Source organism: Mustela nivalis, assembly GCF_964662115.1.
Source record: "Mustela nivalis genome assembly, chromosome: 7".
Lineage (NCBI taxonomy): Eukaryota > Metazoa > Chordata > Mammalia > Carnivora > Mustelidae > Mustela > Mustela nivalis.
In genome coordinates, this window is record NC_139026.1 from 117,641,677 (window position 1) to 117,666,038 (window position 24,362).

The window sequence follows — 24,362 nt, forward strand, 5'->3', positions numbered from 1 at the left end:
TTGAGTTTCTTTTTGTGTACGGTGAAAGAAAATGGTCCAGTTTCATTCTTTTGCATGTGGCTGTCAGGTTTAACCAACACCATTTGTTGGACAAAGAGACAGTCTTTTCCCCACTGGGTACTCTTTCCTGCTTCAATGAAGATTAATTGACCACATAATAGTGAATTCATTTCCGAGTTTTCTATTCTGTTCCATTATCTCTGTGTCTTTTTTTTTGTGCTAGTACCATATTCTCTTGATCTCTTCAGCTTTGTAATAGAAGCTGATGTCTGGAATTTTGATGCCTTCAGTTTTGCTTTCTTTTTCAGGATTGCTTGGCTATTTGGAGTCTTTTGTGGTCCCATACAAATTTTAGGATTATTTGTTCTAGTTCTGTGAAAAAAACGCTATTGGTCTTTTGATAGGGATTGCACTAAATGTGTAAATTGCTTTGGGTAGTATAGACATTTTAACAATATCTGTTCTTCCAATCCATGAAAATGGAATGTCTTTACATTTCTTTGTGTCCTCTTCAGTTTCTTTCATCACCATTTTATAGTTTTGGAGTATAGACCTTTCACCTCTTTGGTTAATTAAGCTTATTCCTGAGTATTTTATTATTTTTGGTGCAATTGTAAATGGGATTTTTCTCTTCTTTTCTCTTTCTGTTGCTTTATTATTAGTGTATAGAAATACAGCAGATTTCTGTACCTTGGTTTTGTATCCTGTGTCTTTTACTGAATTCATTTATCAGTTCTTGTAGTTTTTTGGTGGAGTCTTTTGGGTTTTCTATATGTAGTGTCATGTCACCTGGAAATAGCAAAAGTTTTACTTCTTCCTTTTTTTTTTTTTTTTAAAGATTTTTTCTTTATTTATCTGACAGAGATCACAAGTAGGCAGAGAGGCAGGCAGAGAGAGAGGAGGAAGCAGGCTACCTGCAGAGCAGAAAGCCCGATGTGGGGCTCGATCCCAGGACCCTGAGATCATGACCTGAGCCCAAGGCAGAGGCTTAACCCACTGAGCCACCCAGGTGCCCCTACTTCTTCCTTATTAATTGGGATGCCTTTTAATTCTTTTTGTTGTATGATTGCTTTGGGACTCCCAGCACTATACTGAATAAAAGTGGTGAGAAGAGTGAACATCCCATCTTGTGCCTGACCTTAGGGGAAGCTCTCAGTTTTTCCCCATTGAGTATGATGTTCTCTGTGGGTTTTTCATAGATGGCCTTTATGATATTGAAGTATATTCCCTCTGGGCCTACTTTTTTGAGGGTTTTTATTGTGAATGGATGTTGTACTTTGTCAGATGCTTTTTCTGCATCTATTGACATGATCAGATGGTTTTTACCCTTTCTCTTATTGTTGTGATGTATCATGTCAATAGATTTGAAGCAGGATTCTCTTTTGAGGTGTGGTAAACATCCTTAGCTATGTATATTTGCACAGAAAGGCTGAAAAGAGGAAAGAGTACAGTGGCCACCTGAGGGAGAAGACCAATCCTATATGAAAATGGTTTTCAAACACAGAGTCCTAACCCAGCAAGAGCCTGCTTGGGTTTCTTAGTCCCCATACCACACTGTGAGGAGCAGCAGAAATCCTCTTTACTTTACTTGGGAATGTGGATTTCAAACCACAATTAAATAATTAATTACTTAGTTGATCAGATGTATTGAGTGCTTACTGCTGTGTTCTAGTCAGTGTGTTTGGTGCAGGAGGACAAAGATGGGAAGGAAAGATTACCCTTAGAACTCCGCAGTCGAGCCGATCCACAAGAAAAGAATATTTTGTACAGTTTATGATACAGGTGTGCACAGAGTATTAAGCACAGAGGAACCATGGCCAGATCAGTGTGACTGGTTTGAAAGAAGACCTCGGTGTTCCCTTTGGGGGCCGTGCTCATCTTCTCTGTATCATTTCGATTTCAAGTACATGTGCCAGCATGAACTTGAAAGAAAGAACACCTCACTGAAGTTGTAATATATTTTAAATATATAACTTTGAGGGGCGCCTGGGTGGCTCAGTGGGTTAAAGCCTCTGCCTTCGGCTCAGGTCATGATCCCAGAGTCTTGGGATCGAGCCCCGCATCAGGCTCTTTGCTCAGCAGGGAGCCTGCTTCCTCCCCTCTCTCTGCCTGCCTCTCTGCCTACTTGTAATCTCTGTCTGTCAAATAAAATAAATAAAATCTTTAAAATAAATAAATAAATATATAACTTTGAGAACGAGAAAAACATGTATTTGGGAACTCAGATTGATTGGACTTCTGGTTGCTGACATTGTATCCCCATGCAAATGTCCAAGTTTGTTTGAGGCTAAATGAGCATTTCGTACTTCTTAGCTGTAGATGTTTTTCATTGAAAGATGTGGAAATGATTTAATACCAATTTTGATTCATTTGTAAGGATTTTTTTTTTCCTTAATGGTAGTGGGGAATATGTTGGCATAGATTTCTATTTATCTGCTTAATACAATCCTGTATTAAAAAAAATGTTTGAGAAAATCTTACACATCCAGAAAGTCACCTACTGAAGGTCATAGGCCAAATTATTGTATAACAAAATGCCATCACAACTTTAGACTGACCACTTGGCTTGTATTATCATTTCCTGTAATGAGTGAGTAGGGAATTATTTGGATGACAAGCTGATTACTATAAGAATGGAATAATTTCCTAAATTGTGGGTCAGAAGTTGACCTTTTTTTTTTTTTTTTTTTTTTAATTTTCAAACAATTGGGATCTTGCTGTGTACTCTCCTTTCTGCTGATCATATAAATGGGCTTCAAGTGACTGTAATTCTACCTAGTGTATTAATTTTCCTACCAATTCTCATTGTTGCCTTAATAAGAGCTGCTCAGTTGTTCAAAAGGTAGCTGGGTGTATGGTTTTTATTATGTTTTATAAAACGAGCTTTGAATGTCTTAGAGTCTTTTTTTTTTCTTTTTCTGTATGTACTCTGACCTTGAAATGTCACTGTATTTGGAAAGGATGAGACTATGATCTCAACCATTAGAACGGTTTGCAATCATTTTTGTTCCAAGGAGCCACAAACTCATCTTCAAACTATGTGTCTGTCTTAGTCCACAGTAGTTGAAATTGCCATGCTTGTTGGAAATGCCACACACAAAGTGCAACCAGATGTATTACATAGAAAAAGATCCAGGCCAATTACTTTACATACAGAGAGCCATGCTGCAGAAAATTCATCCAAGTAGCCCTTTTCCATTCATCCATTTTCAAAATGTTCTCCCTAAACTCCACTAGTGTGGAATGCACCTGTTCCTGGGCTTTTGTTCAAAATAATGTTCGGGCCTAAGGGAGCTGATTTGTGGCACAAAAGGTCTTTAGATGAGCAGAGGCCCAGAAAATTTCCTTAGCTCCATAATTAAAGTGAATTCTCTCCCAAGTTGGGTAAAAAAAAGAAGAAGGAGAAGAAGAAGGAGAAGGAGAAAAAGCAACTTCTTCCCGGGTGTCATGCTAGGTACAACATAAATAAAGCAGCAAGTTGTTTTCAATCTTTCTTAAGTTAATGGAACAATAGCTGAGGTTAGGGTTATTATCACAGAGCTCAGATATGGACAGGACTTAGTGTTGCTTTTAAAAGAATTAAATTGCAGGCTGCAGACAGAAGTACAGTATGCTGTTAAACTTTGCAGATACCTGAGTGTTGCCCACAAGGAGACTTGCTGGCTGAGGCGGTTGATAGATGGGATAATGGAGCCTTTAATAGCTATATTGCTAAATCCTTTCCATCCCGGGTTGGTAGTGACTGAAAGTAGTTTAGTCCTTCAGATGGAAAATTGATCCTCTGTGATGTGAATACCCTCTTCTCCCCCAAGCTTTCTTCTAGCTATCTTTAAACAAATATTAAAAAACAAAACAAAAAAAAATCTTCCCTTTTCTCCATTTTTCTGTCTTGCAGTTTTAATGGCTCCTCTTCCCTTTTTAGGGCTTTGTCTGCTTTAATTAGCAAGCCAGTCGGTAGTACACAGCCACCCCACGCCCCCAGATTGCCTTCCCTGTACCTGGGGAATCAGAGCAAATGATGCTTTTGTTTTGGTTTTCATCTTTCTTAAGGCTTCAAGGGTATATGCTCTGATTTTCTTATAATGGGGCTCCATGCCTTGACTCAACAAATACCTGCTCTCAGCTGATGGCCTCTTAGTCCACATTGGGTGGAAATCACCTCCCTTAGAAGTCGACCTGGAGAAAGCCATTCCCACAGGAAAGGGAGGGCCCTTTACTCATGGCCAAAGCCTCCACGCTGCTGCAAAGCAGACCCCTTTCTTATAGCCCCAGGACCCGTCCCCTAGCCAAAGGCTCCATGACCAGTGGGCCGTGCCATCCACAGTGGTGTCAGGTAGTGGAAACGAGTGACGCTGCTTTGGGTTGCCATGAGCACGTGCCACTAGAGAGCTCGCCTGTTCTGTAGAGCTACTCTGTATTTTCATCCTACCTGCTGTTTGAGGGTGGGGCGGCGGGCGGAAGTAGATCCAGGCACTGGTTGGGAAAGAGGAGACAGAGACAAACGGTGTCTAAAAATCAAACATGTATTTATAAAAACTTTATGAGGGAAACTGGTATGCTCTGCAGATTTTTCAAGCATTAGTCACATCATTAGTAGCAATTAAGCTTTTCAACATTCAGAACCCACAAGAGTTAGATCGATAGTTGTAGAAGTACCTTGGGTGATGGGGTAGAGGTGGAGGGCTGCGAAGGCAGGATCAATAGACAGAAGTTAACTTTGTCTTGATTAAAAGTTTTTGGTGGGTCTGCTTCAGAAAATAATTACCAAGATTAGCAGTTGCCCCTTTTTAAAAAGAATAAACGTTTTACATTCTTTACGTGATTCAGTGGCGTAGCTGTTCTTCCTGCCCGCTACCAAATGTGTAAATTACCATTTTTATCAGCACGTGGGATGCATATTAGGGTTGCAGCACATTTGAATTGCTGAAATGGGGACTCCAGATCTCAGGTGGGCGTGTGTTCTTTCAGTGATCGTGGCCGTCATCTTCACCACAGCTTTGCCTCCAAAGCAGACAAACTTCTTGTAGCTCATTTTTGCTTTCAATATGTGCCCTTTGAATGTATGGGAAAATTTGGGAATTTTGATCATTGATAATTTAAATAGGAAAGTCACTCAAAAGTATTATTTGGATGGGCTCCTGGGTGGCTCAGTCAGTTGAGCCTCCGACTTTTTTTTTTAAGATTTTATTTATTTATTTAACAGACAAGAGATCACAGGTAGGCAGAAAGGCAGAGAGAAAGACAGGAGGAACCAGGCTCCCCGCGGAGCAGAAAGCCTGATGCAGAGCTCAATCCCAGGACTCTGGGATCATGACCTGAGCCAAAGGCAGAGGCTTTAACCCACTGAGCCACCCAGGCAGGCGCCCAAGCCTCTGACTCTTGATTTCAGCTCAGGTCATGATCCCAGGGTCATGAGATTGAGGCTCCATGCTAGCTGTGGAGCCTGCTTAAGATTCTCTCTCTTCCTCTCCTTGTTGCCCCTCTCAGCCCCCTCTCTCCCTCTCTCTCTATTATTTATAAGAATAGCACATACATGTGTATATGTAAACAGATACAGGTGCACACACACGTAGGCTTACATGCTGCTTTACATGAAGAAAAGAGTATCTAAAAGTTATTTTCTCTAAATTTTCATAAAACATTAATGAATTTTCTTTCCTATGTAACACATGCACTTGTGTATTAAGCTCTAAAAGTTTGACCAACATTGCCTAGTTCTAACTGCGCTGGAACATTGTATGGTGCATAATTTATTTTTTTTCTTTCTTTAGCCCATGAACTGTTAACCATTTTGATTTTGTGTTTTTATTTTTTGTATTGATTATTTTCACTTCTGCAAAAGAATGATTTTTGTATAACTGAGGAAAATGCTTAGTTAATGACTTAATGTGATGAAAACACTTTGTAGATATTTTTAATATTTTGTTTTACACCAGTAAATAATGGGCAAGTTGTGTAGCTTTTCCAAAGCTTATATAGTTGTTTGTACGGTATAAATAATATCTCTCTATAATCATGATAAAGACCAGCACTTTGCAACTCACTTACAAAAGTAACATAGTTTTCACTGTGGTTTTAAACAGGAACCATGAAGAGATCCACATATCATGGCCCTCGAGTGTACTTGTACTATATCACCACGTCTTTATTTCTATTTACAATCTCTATATTACCATCGCTGTGGCAACCTTGGCTATTTTTTTACTTGAAAGGTCATTGCTTGTCACAAATTTCATTTTGAACAAGGCCAGGTTATTTGTAATTTGCACTCTTAAAAACAGAGCTATTACCTTATTGGCTGGTGAATCTCCAGAGTTATAACAACTGTAATTTACCCATGTGTTTCCCTGTATACTTGTTACTTTGTTGTGGTGTTTGTTGATACTGTTTTATTTGAAAACCTGCACTTCTCTCTGGGGTTACAAATTACCTTTCTTCATTTCTTTATTTTTGTGATTTCTGGCCTCCAGATACATTATTCTATTTCTGCCAGAGAGATGGAAACCCCAGTATTTAAAAGTCAGGATTGTCCATTATAATACTGTTCCCACAATTTACATTTTTATGCGATCGTCATTGAAACCATGGATCAGGTTATTTTTGATTCGGGCCAAGTATGAAACTTGCCAGGATGAACTTACCTAGGTGTTGCTCTGGGCTGCTCATGTATCCAAGCCTCCTGGAAATCGGCAGCTCAGTTAACGTTTCATCCTAAAGATAAGGGTGATTCTTTTTAAGAACTTACCCGTTTGCACACTTAGAAAAAGAGAAATGGAATAAAATATTCATGGTAAGGTTAAGGTGTATATTTCATCCTCATGGGCAAACTAGGATGACATATGTCAGTTTGCCAATACCAAATTCATTCACTCATGTTAAGTTTTCCGATCCCGTGTGATGATAATTTTATTATTAGAATGCATCAAGATCCAACGAGATGCTTGCCACAGATAAGGTTTGAAGAGAATGGTATCAGAAACCACACACTGGAGGAAACAAAAGCCCTTCAACTTCTTCTTCTTCTTCTTCTTCTTCTTCTTCTTCTTTTTTTTTTTTTTCCTGTCAGAATCAAATTTTCAGGCCTCTGGGAGAAACAACTTAAAAATACACCTGAAATTTCTACAAGACCTTGCATTTTCTTTTCACATCTCTACAAGCAGTGTGTCACAGAACAGCATGAGCTTAAAAAGCTGGTGACTAAATCCTACTGGAGAATGCCAGATCTTTCAAGACTGCTTGACACATGTATACAGCTTATACTGAATGAAAGGGAAAGAGAAACGTGGTTCTTTTTTGAGGGTGTAAAGGCAATTGTGTAGTATTTTCTTGCTTTGCTTTCCCTCCGTCCAGTGGCTTGTTTCAAGCTTCCCATGCCTCACCATGAACAATAGAACCACTCAGTTCTCTTTTTGGCCAGCCTCATCAAGTGTAATGGAAGAAAATGTCTGTCTTCCTTAATGGAGTTGATGAACAATTGGATGATGCTTTGTTTGCATAAGCAGAACTCACTCAGCAAAGTGTTTTCCTTGCTGAAGGCACCGCTGATGTGTTATTTGAACGGTGTTGTGGAGCGGGTCTCAGAACACACATTTGTTCCGGTGAGTGTGGTTATAAACATCCACTAGTAGAGACTGGGGTATTGTAAAGCCTAATCTCTTCACACATTATTTTTGTATCGGGATATTTTTAATATGCTCACTGACTATACCCATATGCTTTGAAATTTTTGTCCCATATATTGCCTTATTATTGCTTACCAACAAATAAGATAATGCTGGCCAGGCAGAAAGAGAACAATAGACGATGCTTGCATTCTGTTCACACAAAAGCCAACCACAGGAGCCACTCCTTAAGTAGCAAGCCCACATGTTATCTTATGACTCTCGGAGCGAATGCGAAGACTCTGTTATTTTAGGAAATTAGTGTCGAGTCAAAGTCTGCCATTGGTTTTCAACTCCCTAAGAAAATCAATAGCTTGTTTTCAAGAGACATTCTTCACGCAGAATATGCCTATTGCACAATGTTGCGTAACACAAAGGGGAACAGAGGTCCACAGTGCCCAGATGGGTTATTTAGTGTCACCGATGCTAAGATAAACCATTGGTGGGTGTTTTGTAAAATTAGAGGCACCGCTGTCTATTTTGAGCAGAGTTACTTTGATTTAAAAGGGCAGATCTAGAAGGGAAGGTAAGCTGAAAACTGTCAGTGAGAAGTTGAAGCATCCACGGGGGCTTGGTCTGCAAGGAACAGTCTACGCCCCCGGTATCTGATTTTGCTGAGACGCAGCAGTCAGTTAGATGACCTGCTGACCTGTGTTTAGCCAGAAGAAGTGAAAGTTTCTCCATAGAATTTAATTAACCCAGGTAAAAAATAAAAAACATGCCATTTCCTAATAAGAAGGCAACATGTATTATCTCATAACCCATTCAAGTACCTGTTAGCTCTTGGGTTTGTTCTTTTGATGAGTGTTTCCGTTCCCATGTGGTCGCCATCTGTGGGTTGGAGGAGACCTATGGCAAGCGTCACTAGTTTCAGCCAATCTTGATTCAAAACGTAACTGTCATCCTTTAATAAAAGGGGAATCCACTATATTGTCTATTGCTAGGCTAAAATATGTAGCTGCTGAAACAATTCACCAGCTCAACCAATGTTCACGGACTCCCCCCACTTTTGTGAATTATTGTAGCAGATGTTTAGGGACTTGTTTATTTTTGGCATTGGTTTCCTCTGGTCTTCTGAGCAGACTCACTCCCCTATGTTTGCCAGAGAGACATGGGATGCAAAGTGGTATCTAATGTTGGTATTTACCAAACCTCGTGAGGAAGACTAGAAAAGTTGACCTCTCAATTTCAGACCATCCTCCAGCCATAATCAAAATTTAAGATGCTTGAGTACTGCGCGCTCAGAAGAGCAAATAGAAAACACAGCCATGGGCTTTTTAAAAATTCACAGAATGTGTAATGTGTTTCCGAGGCAATCCTTATGCATCGGAGCGGGGTCACGCTGTCCGGTGACATCCACCCTTCCCTTCCTGCTAACCGATGTGCGTTTCCCTCCCGCAGCCGAACTCCAGAGCGGCGGCGCAGAGCGGCAGGCACTCGGTGTCGGTGGAGGTGCAGATGCAGCGCCAGCGGCAGGAGGAGCGCGAAGGGTTCCAGCAGGCTCAGCGCCAGTACAGCTCCCTGCCCCGGTAGGAGCCCTCGCCCTGAGCTCACAGCCACCCTGGCTGTAGCAAACCCCTTCCTGCGACACATCGCACTGGCTTCTCCCACTCTCGCGGTAGCCGAGGAAGCAGCCTCCCTGCGGAAAGCAGCCTCCGGGTGGTGGTGGGGTGGAGGGTAGGGGGTGAGAGGCGGGGGGAGGGGAGCATGGCTCAGCCTGCATGGCCATCTCCCCGTGCAGGGGATGCTGCTGGTCTCACCCCAAACTCCCCGACTGAGAGCAAGATGAGCTGACGTAGGAGGACTAGGCTAAGGGGTCACACCTCCCATCTGGTATTGGCTCTGCTACTTCCGAGGGGGCCGTGGACTAGACGGTCTCTTCCGCTGAGAAATGGAAAGCTAACTCTTCCTTTGCCTGGCTGGGTAGGCCAACTAGTGTGTCTGGTACGGTGTGGATCCAGGGCTCTGTGAAAGGGTAGGGGTGAAGGCTCTGTGGTCTGTGCTCAGGGGGCATCTTACTCTTACTCTCCTGCCATCCTTGCTTTTGCTCAGTGCTGATCCAGAGAGTCCCAGGGATGCCTACCTCATTAGCTGACAAGCTGGTAGGGTCTCTTGGGTGACTGAGCCCTAATACTTTGAAATCATAGACCCTTTTCCATTTAGCTATTTCCTCCATGCACAGTAAAGAATAAAAGCATTTGGGGCACCTGGGTGGCTCAGTAGGTTAAAGCCTCTGCCTTCCACTCAGGTCATGATCCCAGGGTCCTGGGATCCAGCCCCACATCGGGCTCTCTGCTCAGCAGGGGGCCTGCTTCCCTTCCTCTCTCTCTGCCTCTCTGCCTACCTGAGATCTCTCTCTGTCAAATAAATGAATAAAATCTTAAAAAAAAAAAAAAAAAAGAATAAAAGCACTTAAAAACGCTCATCTTCCCAAACTTCTCAGGAGGCACTCCGATAATCACAATTCCTAACAGACATTTGTTCTGTTTCAAAAGCAGGTGACAAAAACATTTTGGGTGGGAAAGAAACTATGTTGACCATGTTTGTATCAGGTGGATTGCCTGGAATGCAAGCAGAGCCCTGGGGGCTGGGGCAGCAAGTGCTTCTACATGTAAACTTGACCGAGGGATACAAAAGTAGTCTTGATTTCCTTCAAATTTTTAAGAATGATGAGTCCCTTTAAATGTTAAATAATCACTATAATAACCATGAGGGACTTGGCTATATTGTTGCAGATCAGACAAGGGAATGAAGATATGAATGAAATTCTCTACCAGGCTGAATACTTTATTGTAGTCATCATGATCGTAGTATTATTAGTATTGTAGTATTGTTCATTCAGTTTTTCTTTTTTAATCTATAAAGCTGTATCTCCTTAGAAAACTAAATTACTTTTTCTTTTAAATAGGAGACTGGCTTTTTCTTTTAAATAGGAGAATATTTTTATTTAGCCCTGTCTAAGTAAGAGTCATTGAAGTTTAGGTCTAGACAGGACCTTGGAAATCATGTTGTCCTACAAGGAAGCAGCTAGGTGAAATTAGGTAACCTCCCCTAAGGTCTCACAGCTGATTCTGCCAACATTCAGAACCCAAACCTGCCCATGCCCTAAACCCTAATTTCATAAGGCTCATTGCTACCAAAGATTTTGGTTCTCAAGTCTGGAATTTTAATGGGAGTAGGTGTAAAGTTTCTCTCTGTGCTCTACTGCCCTTAGCATTTGGAAGAAGGCCACTGTATGAATCAGCTCAGTGCATCAAACGGAGAACACCTGAAGGATTCTACACAAAGGGGTTCTGTGTCAAAGCCCTCCACCCCGCCTGTGTGGCTTGCTTTGCATCAGAAAGATGAGTGCAGTTAGGTCAGGTAGACCTACCTGGTGGTCAGGAGCATGTCGTGGCCCATGGGAACAGCATTGCCTGTGCAGGGCTGTGATCTGATTTTATTGGCCAATTGTTTGGCTTCTTAAATGTTTGTGGTGTTCAAGAGTGTAACAGATGAAGGAAAAATATCAGAAAGCTTCTGTAAGGGGCGGAGTGAGTTGGGAAATGCATGCGGCTAAGGAAGGGAAGTGGGAGAGATGGTGGCCGAGGGCCTGGAAGGACACGTGGTAGAAGAAGAGCCTGTCAGGTCCCGGTGCTGGGCAAGAGGACAAGGACAGATGGGGTGTTTCTGCTGACTTTCTCCTGGTCGTGCTCCCAGGAGCCCAGTATTCCAGACTGAGCCTCTGCTCTCGTCCCCACCTCCTCCTTCTCTGAGCTGCCTTTGCTTGCCATCCCTCTCCCTTCTGAAGAACCCAGAAGAAGGCTCTGATTCATGGAGGGGGCTCCTTCTACCACTGCCAGTGGCGACAGAAAATCCCTCTGGGTTGACCAAAGCCCCATTAGGACCAGGCATTGTGGTCCTAATGGAGAAAAAGCAGAAATTCCAAAAAGAATGAGCTGTAGTTTCAGGCAAGAGGGCTGGTAGGCCTTGTACAGCCTGTTGTTCTCCTCCATCAGAGAACAGTTTCTCAATGGGAGTGGCGATTGTGAGGAAGATTCCGGAACCTTGCCCCCAGCTTGGCTCCCTGTAGAGCGGCACCACTTGACGAAGGCTGTGTGCAGAGATCTAGAGGAAGGTAGAGAGACCAAAGAGGAGCTCAGGGAGAGATTGCAACAGCCTCCATGGGCTTGAGTCAAACCCACATTTCTGACATGTGAGATTCTTTAAAGACACTTGACCTCTGCCTTTTGGATGTTGACAATTTGAGTTTTGTCTAAACAAGTTGGTGTGGCATTTGATATCAAAAAGACTTCACACACAGCAGAAATTCTCTTGCAAAGTGGAGCATAAAATCAAACAAATGGTCGTCTTTGTATCAGTAGCATTGGACAAGGTGGTTTGAATTAGAGGGCTGGATACAGAGGGAGCGGTTTGTAAATTCTAACTGTAATTAACAAACCTCTAGACAGAATTCGAGTTACATTTTGAAATGTCAGTAAGAAACTCAGGTAATAACACTCGTTTGGAAGGAGAGACCTGAGTGAACACACACTTAATTCTCAACCAGACTAGGATTTCTTTTTAAATCTTTGAATTCCTAAATTATCTTTTTTCTTTTTTACTTTCTTCTTTTTAATCCTTTTAACATTTCTAGATTAGTTTCTTAGTGTTCAAAAGGCGACTCTAAAACTGAGTAGAAGTATGTTCCCTTACAGTCATGGACAGAAAGATGGCTTTCCTGAAGCATTGGGTCTTTGGTGTAAGCCGTCTACAGGGTGGTGGTCTTTAGGCCATCTTGGAAGTGGTTGTAATCATTGAGTGGCAGGTACTGCCAAACCCGGGCATTTGCTTTGAGTGGATTCAGAAGACTCGAGTGGGCTCTTTCCAGGACCAAACAAACCTTTGTGTTGGTTATGAAGGAGTTCAGCGAAAGGAGATTGATATTTTGTTCTTGCTGTTGTTAATTTGTGGCTTTTGACTAAGAAATCCTGGGATAGTCAGAAACTCCTTTCCAGTCTCTGAGGAAGTGGGGTTGCTTTCACTTAGTGAAACCACCTCAGTTATTTGGTGTCTCTCCCGCTAAGATCTTGGTCTCGGCCCAGTCCTCCTGACAAAGGACAGATGCTTATTTTTGCTTATTTTTTTCCCTGTTGGTCATAAAGATGCCCCCCAAACCCAGAGGCTCATCTTTGAGGGCAAAGTGACTTGGCCTTCAAACTGTACTTCCAACACCCATTAGTTAACCATTCACTGTGTGCCATGCTTTTCGAAGCATTAGACACGTCCTCTTTCCTTGATTTCTCCCCATATCCTATGCCATTAGGTATCTAGCCTATTTCACAGATGAGACAATTTGGGCCCAAACAGTATAACCCTCCCAGGATCACACACCTGGTGAGTGGCAGACAGGATTGGAATCTCTGTCCACTTGATCCTGAGCCTAGTGTAGAAAACTCTCATTGTCTGCTCTATTCTGGAGTTTCTTTATGAGCTGCTCATTTCTCGTCCTCTCCTTAATCAAGGGCTTATTGGTACCAGTGGTTTCCTTACCAAGAGTGCGTGCACGGGCACGGGCCAGCACGGGTGTGTGTGCGTGTGCGCATGGGCACATATGCGTGCGTGTGTACCCATGCGTATGTACTTTCCCCACGTGTCTTACTTCATATCTCAGGCAGATCTGCTCTCTTCTCTCTGGCCTGCCTAATTTGAAGAATATTTTAGCTACCAGAAATTCTTTCTCTCACATCATCATCATGTCTGTCCCTAACAGACCTTTGGTGACTTCTCCGTGTGTTTAAATAAGAAAGACTCTGTCTTCCTGAAAGGATTCAGAATTCCACTTCTGGTGCATGAGTGCCATAGAGCAAAGCCTCGGGCTTTATAGAGTCTGGGGTTGGGGGGTGGAGACGGTTAGTGGATCTCAGTAGACTAAGAATGGAAAAGAGCTGACATTTCTGCAGCCTATTTCTGGTTATCTTTAAATTGATAACTAACCCATGAAGGAATTCCACTTTTGTTGCTGGAACATCAGTAACAAGTTCGTTGTTTTAATTAAAGTTTCATGATTAATGTCAAATCCCTGGTTTCAAGCTGGCACTTTCCATCATTCATGTCCCTGGGCAGATTAATTTATGACTTTTTAAGTGAAGATAATCAGTGCTTTAGGCAAATAAACTATTCCATCAAATCTAAGGATTCTTGCCTGGGCTGATGGTACAAATGGTCCGATTCCCATTAAAAGAGAGCCAGATAGAGATACTGGGGACCGCTCAATTAATCTTAGTCATATCCAGAGATGATGCTGGACATTAGTTCATTTTCCTTATTGAAACTATCCCCAGCTGCATTTTAGGCCATGTGGAAAATGGGCAGATTTCATCCCAAACCATATTGGTAGCACTTCTGAATGTTCAAAAATGCAAATTTCTCCATGCCCGTGGGAGCCCTGTAGCTGCCTAGACCTTATTTTCCCTTCACACGAGTCTTCCTGAACATTCCGTCATGTTGTGTGTGTTGATGTGAAAGGCTGAGCACTACATACTGTCGCCAGATGATTTTCTTATTGATAAATGGAGCAATATATTTTGTTTTATTACTCAATTCTCTCTTCCTCTCTTCCATTTTTAAGGCGAAAAATTAGGACATGTCTTCCTTTCTGGCACCAAATTGTTTTACTTTATCATAGCCAATCTTATTGTAAATTCATAAAAGCATCTAGAGACTTGATAGTAAATTAAAGATGTTTCAGAACAATAATGTTTCCTGAAAATGATGTGCAACTTTATTGCAGAAGTGATAAGACTTCGAAATTTCTATATGACTCTGATTTATTTCCCTATCCTGGGATGACAGAAAATGAGTGAAGGAGACAGTCCCAGCCCTCGGAGAGGGTGCAGTGTGTGGGAAAATAGTGCTTACTCTCCAGCCTTCCAGGTTTCACCAGCTTGATGAGCATGTTTTCTGAAGAGTGTCAGTTGCTGACATACACATCTCGAAAGCTGGGGCTTTAAGGGACCGCCTGTTGCATTTTTCATCATATAGGAGTCTAGACTTAAATCTTTCATAACTGAACTCATACCGTAATCCATTACGGGCACTTCATATTAGCTCGAGACTCGGGCATTATGGTGGCAGCTGTGTAAAATATTTGTTTTGCTTGTTTAGGGTTGAATTGTAACGTTCTGAAACGAGCAATTACAGCTGGGGCCGAAGCTACCAGATCTCTAATACTCCTGTACAGCGTCTTGCCGGTGTGTCTATCTAAATGGCAGGACATACGGTTACCCCAAGCAGAACAGACAATGCCTACCCAGACGCAGTCAGAGGACCCTTTTGCTGGATGCCACGGAGTCCCTTAGCTCTCTCCCCTGTCTGGCCACTGTTTGTTGACAGTCCTGTTTTAATCCTCCGGGGACCCCTCCCCGCATCACTCTGGGTGATGCATGATTGTAGCTCAGCACCTTTGGTCGAGAGATTCCAATGCATGTTCCACTTTCCCTGCCTCTCCACCCTGCTTTGTCCCCCCGCCCCCTCCCTCTCTCTCCTTGCTTCCTTTCTCTCTCTCCCCTTCTCCCAACCCTCCTGTACTAACCTTCGGGATTTGCTTTCTAGGCAAAGCAGGAAAAACGCCAGCTCCGTGTCCCAGGATTCCTGGGAGCAGAACTACTCCCCCGGGGAAGGCTTCCAGAGTGCCAAGGAGAACCCCAGGTACTCCAGCTACCAAGGCTCCAGGAACGGCTACCTGGGCGGGCACGGCTTCAACGCCAGGGTGATGCTGGAGACGCAGGAGCTGCTTCGCCAGGAGCAGAGGCGGAAAGAGCAGCAGATGAAGAAGCAGCCGCCTCCTCCAGAGGGGCTCAACAACTATGACTCATACAAGAAAGTCCAGGACCCCAGTTATACCCCTCCCAAGGGGCCCTTCCGGCAGGATGTGCCCCCCTCCCCTTCTCAGGTCGCTAGGCTGAACAGACTCCAGACTCCTGAGAAAGGGAAACCCTTCTATTCCTGAGCAGGAGAAGAGCGGAGGCTCCGTGTCAGGCAATAAAGGACATTTTCTTACGAAGACTTGTATTTTGGGAGTTTTTTTAAAACCTCGATGGTACTATGGAATATTTCTGTTGTTGGTATCAGTGCCTTTACGCAACGTGGGCAAAGAAGTGGAAGGCCTTAACGTCTTTGCCACCATGTCTCCAGTGTCAGTTTCATGGAAGGATTTCCCGCCTCCCGACAATCATCGGTTCAAGGCATCCGTGTGCTCTGCGTCTCTCTGGAGTCCCAGGACTGTGCCCCGCCCCCGCCCCCACCCCCCACGGCGAGCTGTCCGTGGTACTGCATCTCGGCCCCTGACAACTTAGGGTGACAAATTACCTTGAAGTGAGGGTGATACGGATCCTTCTTTTTCCCCTTTCAGTTTTCTTTGATGTGAGGCGACGTCCCAGTGTCTGGCGGATCTGCGTGGGTGACAGACACCAGAAATTGGGGCCTTATGGTACTTCACAGCACAGTCATTTATAGTACTTTGTAATCAGCATGGTTTTCCCTGTTCTCTCCTCAGCTCCTTGCCACAGCAACGTTCCTTCATCCCATGAAAGAAGCTAAGCCATATCCAACGCTGTCTGGTTATCATGGGGGGTCCTTTTGCCACTGCCTTAGAACTCGACATTACCAATAAAGCGATCATTCTCGTCCGTGTTTATAAATACGCTTGTTCAGTCATGTTCCTGACACGTGTGTTGAGTCAGCGCAGCTCTGTGTGGGGGGCGTGGGAGAGGGACAGACTCCTGGTCGGGGACCGATAGAGCCCGCCCACCCGCCCTCTGTGTATCGTGATGTGGGAGGTGGGAGCTGAGAAAAGAATTCTCCCAGGATGAGCTTCTGGCCCACAACATCCCAGTAATTATTTTAATTAGTTTGCATTTGACAGGTTGGCAGGAAGGGCATAGAGTGGGACAAAGAGAAATCAGACAGTCATTTTGGGATTCTCAGAACTCATCTGCTCTCTATGGTGTTGAAAGTCAGTTGGAAATGACATTTGCCTAGTGCGTTGTATTTCTGCCTGGTGATACCATCCGGGCTCCCAAATAATTCTGCCCGGAGACAAAGAAGACAAATAAGGGAAAAGCTGTTCTGTCACACGGCAAACCTTCTGGTGTCCCCAAACAGTGGTAACAAAAGCCTGGGCTCTCGTGTCAATATTGTAAGGTGTGTGGGGGTCATGAGGACCTTGGTTGCTCCCGTTTTCAGCTGTCGGTCTGACCGTCGTGTACTGTAAACCATGGCTGGGTTGCTAAAGTGCCTGCAAATCCCGAGGTGCAAAGGCTTGAGGTGAAAGCTCGGCATACCGTGTATTAACAAAAAAGAAAAGAAAAAAAAAGAAAACAACAAAAAAAAGACATGTACCGATATACGTTTGTTTTTTTTTTTTTTTTTTTTTACTGGCACATTGTATTTTTGTGTCCACTTGTTTTTAGAAAATATGTGAAATGTCCACACGTACCTATTGTCTTTTTTGCATTTCTGTGTAATGGTTCTTTGTGTTCCTAATGTGTGGCGATACTCGGTGGTGTTACCAATGTCAGCACGGTGACCTTGGATGACAGTGGCTCTTTCTCACAGCCTTCCCGGAGCTGTGAGAAACAGCTTTCCCTGTACATATGAGACTTCTAATAAAAGGCATATTTCTTCCTGTTCTTTGTGGTGTCTGTAGTGTTCCTGTGGAAACTCCTAACTGGGTGGTTTGGTTTGGTTTTTTTTTTAAGTATATTAGCAGATGTGATTTTTTTTTTCCCCCACATTTGGAAAAAGTTGAAAGTTTCCTTCTGTCTGTCTGTGTGCAGATGCAGAGGTGGGTGATTGACCGCTTACTTGAACACCTGAGGAGAGAGAGGGCAGGAAAGAAAGAGGGACCGCCTTAGTGAGTTTACTTAAAGACCCAGGCTGCCGAAAGAAGCCCGAGGAGTGCAGAATGGAAGGAGTCAATACTCTAGAGCTACATAAGAGAAAAATTATGCAGGAAGTCACATCATATTCCCGTTACTGTCCCTTGCTCCCTCTGGATCGCTTCAGCAGAGCCAAGCGTTTTGAGGGAATCCCACCTTGCATACTGTGAGCCCAGAGAAAGGTCCAGATTCTTTTCCACTTCTAATACCAACCAGTTCTTCTTTCCCAAATTACAAAATAAGGCTTCACTCTTTCTTTTAGATTCATTAACATGCATACGGTCCTCTGAAGACATAAAGGGCACCATATCCCACATAAATACCCATGTGGCCCCCGCCCAGAGGGCAAGCTTTTTACACAGACCTGTTGAAAATTCCTTCCGTGTGGAGTGCCAGCTCCACAACCAGCATCAGCTGGTTGTCATGGTAGCCTTCAGCCTGTCACTAAGTCCAATTCTGTCACCTCAGGATTAGTAACGAGAAGTGTATAGCAAGCCAAGAAAATAGCATGTCTTGGGTTCTTGTATGCATGCAAGGTGTGGGAAAGTAGCAAAGGGAAGGTGGGCAGATTGGTTAATTTTCTCACTGACCAGGAGGCCCATTGCAGATGCCAAAACTCGCAGGTTATTTGTCTCAACTGACAGAAGTGGAGCGGGAGAGGTAATAGTGAATATCGTGGGGGCCCAAATCACAAAGGGATTTGTAGATGAATACTGACTATTTGGGCCACACTGAGAGGAGAAGTAGGACTCGCAATGAGTCAGCACAGAAGTGGGAATATGCTCTACCAGCAGACTTGCCTAAATGACGGCCTTCTGGCTCCAGAGTACTATCCAGGGACTCGCTGGGGTCACAGGAAGAGCATATCTGTAGCAGGGAGCCAGGGTGGGTGTGGTCAGCACGTGCACTGGACGCTGCAGCCTCTGGGGGGTGGGGGGGGACGTTCCAACCCATGCCAGGGGACAGGCAGCCCCACCACAGCCCATACTCAGGTGAGGTTGGAAGTGGAGTGAGTCAGCCATCCCTCAGAAAATATGGTCCCACAGTTACATCATCACCACTTTTGGTCCATTAAGACTATGGAAAGTCTTGCAAGTATAAATTATCCAATAATATTCTATAAGGTGTCTGTATCATATGTGCATTGAATGCCACCACCATCTCTTCTCCCTGTGGCTGGTTAGACCAAAGACTGCTCAGAAGTCAAACCACCCCACGGTTGACAGGGCTGTCCGCACAATAGGAAGGAAAATGAGGCTTCTCACGTCTCCTGCCGAAGAAGTCAAATATATCAAATCAGAGACCATAAACCAAATGAATTTCCTGTTTTTTTGAGCGGAGGCTACGGATTTAACTGCAAACCCGTGTTGAGGAAGGGCAGCAAATAAGGCAACAGAGCCGACCACTTTGCCAGCAGCGTGATTCTGAAAACAAGGCCAGAGGCAAGAGACCAGGCTCTTCTGTCCACATCACTGCTCGCCATTTGCCCAAAGATGGCCACTGTCTTCCAGGCGGCTTGCCTTTCTCCAATAATTTTTCTTAGAAAGTACACACGTTTCCATGTAGATGGTGGAACAGGCCTAGGTAGCATGTGCACAATGCACACGTGTTTCTATATCTGTCTCCATTAGTCTGGTTAGTTTAACATGCTTCTAATTTCATCCTGTGAGTCCTTGACACGCACGCAGCTCTTGTCCTGGTTGAAGTCAACCCAAGATGAAGCAGAGAGTACTTTGTTTCTAGTTTTGTTCACTAGTCATGGAAGAATAAGTCACTAAGGTCCGACTAACTACCTCTGAGTTTATCCCGTCCTGGAGGGCTTCCTTGGGTAACAGTGCACCAGGAACTTCAATGGCTCTCTAACTCAGTTCTTTCTTCTTCTTCTTTTTCTTCTTTCTTTCTTTCTTCTTTCTTTCTTTCTTTCTTTCTTTCTTTCTTTCTTTCTTTCTTTCTTTCTTTCTTTCTTTCTTTCTTTCCTTCCTTCCTTCCTTCCTTCTCTCTCTCTCTCTCTCTCTCTCTCTCTCTCTTTCTTTCTTTCTTCTTTATTTTTTAACAAAGATTATACTGACGACCTGTCAGGTAAGGAGATAATCTTCCTTTCTTACTTCAGAGACAGGATATCATCTTAATAAGGCAGCTAATAAGAATGTTCACAGGTCAGAAGCGCGAGAGACAGAGGTGCTTTAACCGGAAATCCCCGTCAGCTGAGTAATGACAAGATCACAGAGCTGGTTAAGTTAAATTGACTTTTTAAAAAAATGTGTGGAGAATGAGGGTTATAATTTTGAGCATAAGCTTTTCTTTCTTCCTTTCTTCCTTCCTTCCTCCTTTTCTTTCTTTCTTTCACAAGAAACGTGTTTTACATTAGATCTCAAAGAGGGAAAGAGGGCCCTTGCACTCCACACAGAACGGACATATTTCCCATTAGATGGGTTCTTTCCTCCAAAATCCACCGTCTTCCCGCAGCACTCCTCTCCCCTGCGCCTCCTCTCCTTCCAGCTTCCACATCCCACGCAGCCAAGCCCAAAATATATGGGTGTCCTTTGTCCATACATTTTCTTTCTTTAGGTTAAACCCCGCAGTACAGAATTTCATTTTTAAAGGATCCCATTATGAGTCCTATAAGATCAAGCATCTTTTGGGACAGACAGGTTGGTTGGTTTGTTTTTCCTTTCTGAATTCAGATGTAAGTGATCGGTTTTTGTTTTCTGACTTTGCATTTTTTAAAGCGCGCCCTAGGCGCAGCAGCCTGTCACAGCCCAGGTAGGTCTGTTGGGTGCCGGAAAGAGGGCGAAGCTCTCCCTCCAGTGAGTCTGAACAATGACTCGTCTTTCCTCCTCTGGGCTTATTTGCTCACAGGATCAATTAAATGTGTGAAAAACACGTTTTTCTGAATTGCTCAACTAACTGCTGAGTCACCTCACACTGTCGTTGGCTCAGAAAAGCCATTTGGAGTTTGTTCCCAGACAGTGTGGATGTCTCACGAAGAGACGCCGCTCTTCCCAGGGTGTCATCAGCCTCCGCGGATCATCGGTGAGAAGGGGGTCCCGGTGGCAGGAGCCTTTCTCCTGTCTCTGAAGGCAAGTTTGCCACTTGCTACAAGGCTCCTCCTCAAGCTGAAGTTTGGCTTCCACGAGGGATTTTATGATGCAAATATTTTAAGTACAACTTTGAAGATTTTGCCATTAAAAACAGTCTCCATGGCTCAGGGCCCAGCCGACTGCAAACTACAAGGGGGAAAAGTGCCATATATTTCTGGCAAGTGACAGGAAGGGAAACAACACAAATTTCTAAACCAATCGTGACCTTGGCTAATGATCTGGTTTCAGGGTTCAGCTCCTATCTGACTTGCTTTCATGCAGTGGCATAAAACTTATCACAGTTGTTTATATTGGGACCAAATGGGTGAAAACATTAACCTAAGGACCCGGAGACAGGTCAGATTAGGGCTCGCCAATGAACGAGGGTTATTTCGGAATAATGAGAACCTTTGAACTTGCCTTGTGAAGCCTCAGAGTGAATTTGTCCTACACATGCCCCAACCTTCAACTCCATTTCCAAACTCTCCTTGGCCGGACTCCGATCTGAGCCGAAGGAGTCTCTGCTCTCTGGTTTGGGCAACCCAAGCATTTCTATAAAATCTGAACCTGGAATCAGAGTACACAAGCTGCTGCTGGCTCTCACTCTGTTTACTTGATCTATTTGTGTGGTAGTTCACAATAATCACAATATTCTCATCTTTTCTCTTTGAGTCTCCAAACCCCAGGAAGCAGGTTAGAGAAGTGATGGTCCAATTTTACAAATGAGGAAATCGAGCTTCCCTGGGTTTGTGTCTTGCCAGCGGTGGCCGCTCCATCAGAACACAAAACCCATTGTCCTGGCTGCAGCCCACTGTTGCGGTATCAAGTTTTTATCAAAAGAGAAGCCTTTTGTTTTTAACAATGTAAAGTTCCTTATTTGACGATAACTCACCAATTGGGAGAAGAAACACAAAATAATGTCTAAGGAATTAAGAAGTTAGCAATGCCTTAAAAATAGATTTCGTTAATCACAATGCCATTTACATGCACTTGAAAATTACAACTGCGTATATTACCTATTGTAAATATATTCGCTATATGATTTAAATGCAATGGTTTGTTCACACTTTAAGCCCAATGTTTACAGATTTCAAATACCTATTGAAATAGACAATGCCAGGTTTCCCTGTGGATTTGCAGACCCCACCATGTCCCTTGTTGGTAACCACTGTTCCATGCTTTGGATCCTTCGTTTCGCTATTTAAATCTCTTTGACCAGAAGGTATTCATGTCTAAGCCAGGTTTTCACGTTCAGAAAAGAGTCACTTGAGATTGAAGACAGTGAAAGTTAAAAAAACAAAAAACAAAAATATATAAAATGAATTGGATCTGAAACATGGAAAACAGGAGGCAGTAGAACACAGAGTGGTCACAACACAAAGCCAATCCTAGCGGCCGGGTTTCTGAAGCAGATGCAGAAGAAACCCCAAATCCTGAAACAAAATAGAAAAGATGGCTGGGAGATCATGAAACAATCACAATTTGCATTAAATCATCAGCTGTTTTCAGCACAGATGGGAAGAGCCTGTTACAAAACGTCATAAGACATTTGCAGCGGGTTTCAAGCTGGACATGCATTAAAAACATTCTTAGCTTTTCGCACTGGGAACAAAAATGTAAATCATTTTCTGCGATGATTTTTTCTTTACATATCATTATTCTTTGTATTTTATTTTATTTTTGGTAAGGAGACGACATAGTAACAGCCAGGGGGAAATGATTCATTTATAGAGTTGGAGAGATAAAATTTATCTTCAAAGAGGTAGAATATTAATTATGCATAGAAAGAAACTTTTAGCTCCAAAACGTTCCCAGTGAAACGAGCGGCTTATTTCACTCAAGATCCTAATCAAACACAGTTCGGTATCTCAGAGAGAAACACTGGCAGTTCTTGTGATGTCTCAGGGCAGCAGGCAGAGTCTGGGCAGCTCCCCAGGACCAGCCCCACCCGGGACACTCCCTGGGGTTCCGCCAGGAGGATCATGTCCACCCTCGGTTCCTTGCTCCTCTAAATGAACTGCGGGGTCGTAGCTGATGCTCCAGGCCCCTCTCCTCTGATCCCCTGTCCCTAGAGAAGAGGCATAGACAACCACAGACTCAGTGTCTGGAAGAACTGGCTGGCCCAAGGAAACGAGTTTCCAATAACTAATCCAGCTGAACGAGGCACTTCCCTTGGCTCCGGCTCTCCTTCCCGTAAGCCAGGAAATGTTCTCTGCATTCAGTAGGGGATGGCTCATCAGGGACTTCTAATCTCTGATTGGTTACTTCATATACTATGCTAGTATATTCTGCTGCCTATCTTCAGTCCCCTCTGGATTAATTGAAAATCATGGATATCCTGTTTGTGTGATTTGTTCAAGGTAATTGTAAGGCCACGAGGAGGCCAATATTGATTTTTAAGGAAGATGCCACTTTATGTGGCCTGAAATGTACAATGTAGAATGTGGAGTCAATTTAGGAAAGAAAATTATCTCATAGTCACTCATTCATTCATTCATTTATGGCTCCCATTATATGCCAAGCGCTGTGCTAGATGCTGAGCATACGGCAGAGTGTTACAGTCATATTCCAGCAGGGAAGAGCTCTGTAACAGTTAGGGGGTGGTACTCAGCAGGAAGAAAATAAAGAGAGGTTATGGGATAGAAAATGAAAAGGAGTAGACAGAGATCTCAGAGCAGGGATCTGAGGAGGTGAGGAAACCGCGTGGCTCTTTGAAGGAAGAGCAGGCTGAGGAGGAACCACAAGTGCAAACGGCCAGGGCAGTTGAGTGCCTGGGAAGCTCACCATGAAGTATGGGGGCCGGGTTTGGTGTTCTCCCAGGGGAGGGTGGCTGAGGGAGACAGGAGCAGGAAAGTTTTTATGATCATGATCAGAGCCGGACAAGGAGAAAAGCAAGGACAAGAGTCAGGTTGAGATACACAGCAATGTTGGTCAATGAATCGATTCTGGTCAAGGAATGGTTGGAGTCGGGGAACTAGTCATGAGTGAGTGTGCAGTTTGAGCAGAGATTAGAGAGGGAGCGCTCATAGGTGGGACCATGAGGCAGAAGACAAGCTCAGTGGAAGTAAGGCAGTTAAGGAACAGAAAGACCCAAATGTTAGGTCTTCTTTGTGGGTGTTGACATCAACAACAACAACAACAAATATGGTTGTGAGACACCGATTCAGGTGCTAAAATCTTCACAGAATGAAGATCGATAGAAAACCTCCACCAAGAGTGAAGTAAAACATATTGTACCAGATTAGAAGCTTCAAAGAAATGTGGGGGTGGGGTGGGGTGGGCGGTTAGGGAGAAAGGAGGATTTACGACCTGGAAGTGTCACTAAAGAGTGACAGAGACACCTATCCCATGTCCAAGCCCCAAGTGTGTGCTGTGTGAGCAAAAACCAACCACCCCTGGAAAGGCTGGGGATGTTGATTAAGGCAAAAAGCTGGTGGGGGATGGGCAAAACCCTTTAGAGACATCAGACCGCATAACAGGGGTCCCCTCGAGGCCTTGGGCTGCTTCTGATGTCTGAGGTAAAAGGGTTGCAGAGCAAGATCAAGTTCTTTGGTCTCTGAGGGGAGGTCGAAATTCAGTTCTAGTCACTGCCCACTTCTCAGGTGCTGAGAGGCAGGAGTCTTGCAAGGACCATAGGGGCCCCTTGAGTCGGGGTAGAATGCTGTAACTCCCCAAATCCCCAAACATGCTTCACGCCTGTG

The 24,362-nt window shown here is 43.8% G+C and overlaps 1 protein-coding gene across 20 annotated transcripts in view; it reads left to right on the forward strand.

Moving 5' to 3' along the window:
* Positions 1 to 17,332, forward strand: part of PARD3 (par-3 family cell polarity regulator) — a 649,140-nt gene extending 631,808 nt beyond the window's left edge. For all 20 annotated transcript variants that reach the window (XM_082739698.1, XM_082739694.1, XM_082739700.1 and 17 more), the window contains 2 exons: positions 9,063 to 9,190; positions 15,255 to 17,332. In XM_082739698.1, coding sequence (XP_082595824.1) covers positions 9,063 to 9,190; positions 15,255 to 15,651 — 525 coding nt within the window. In that variant the 3' untranslated portion in view covers positions 15,652 to 17,332. The remainder of the gene's footprint in view (positions 1 to 9,062; positions 9,191 to 15,254) is intronic.
* The last annotated feature ends 7,030 nt before the right edge of the window (positions 17,333 to 24,362 follow it).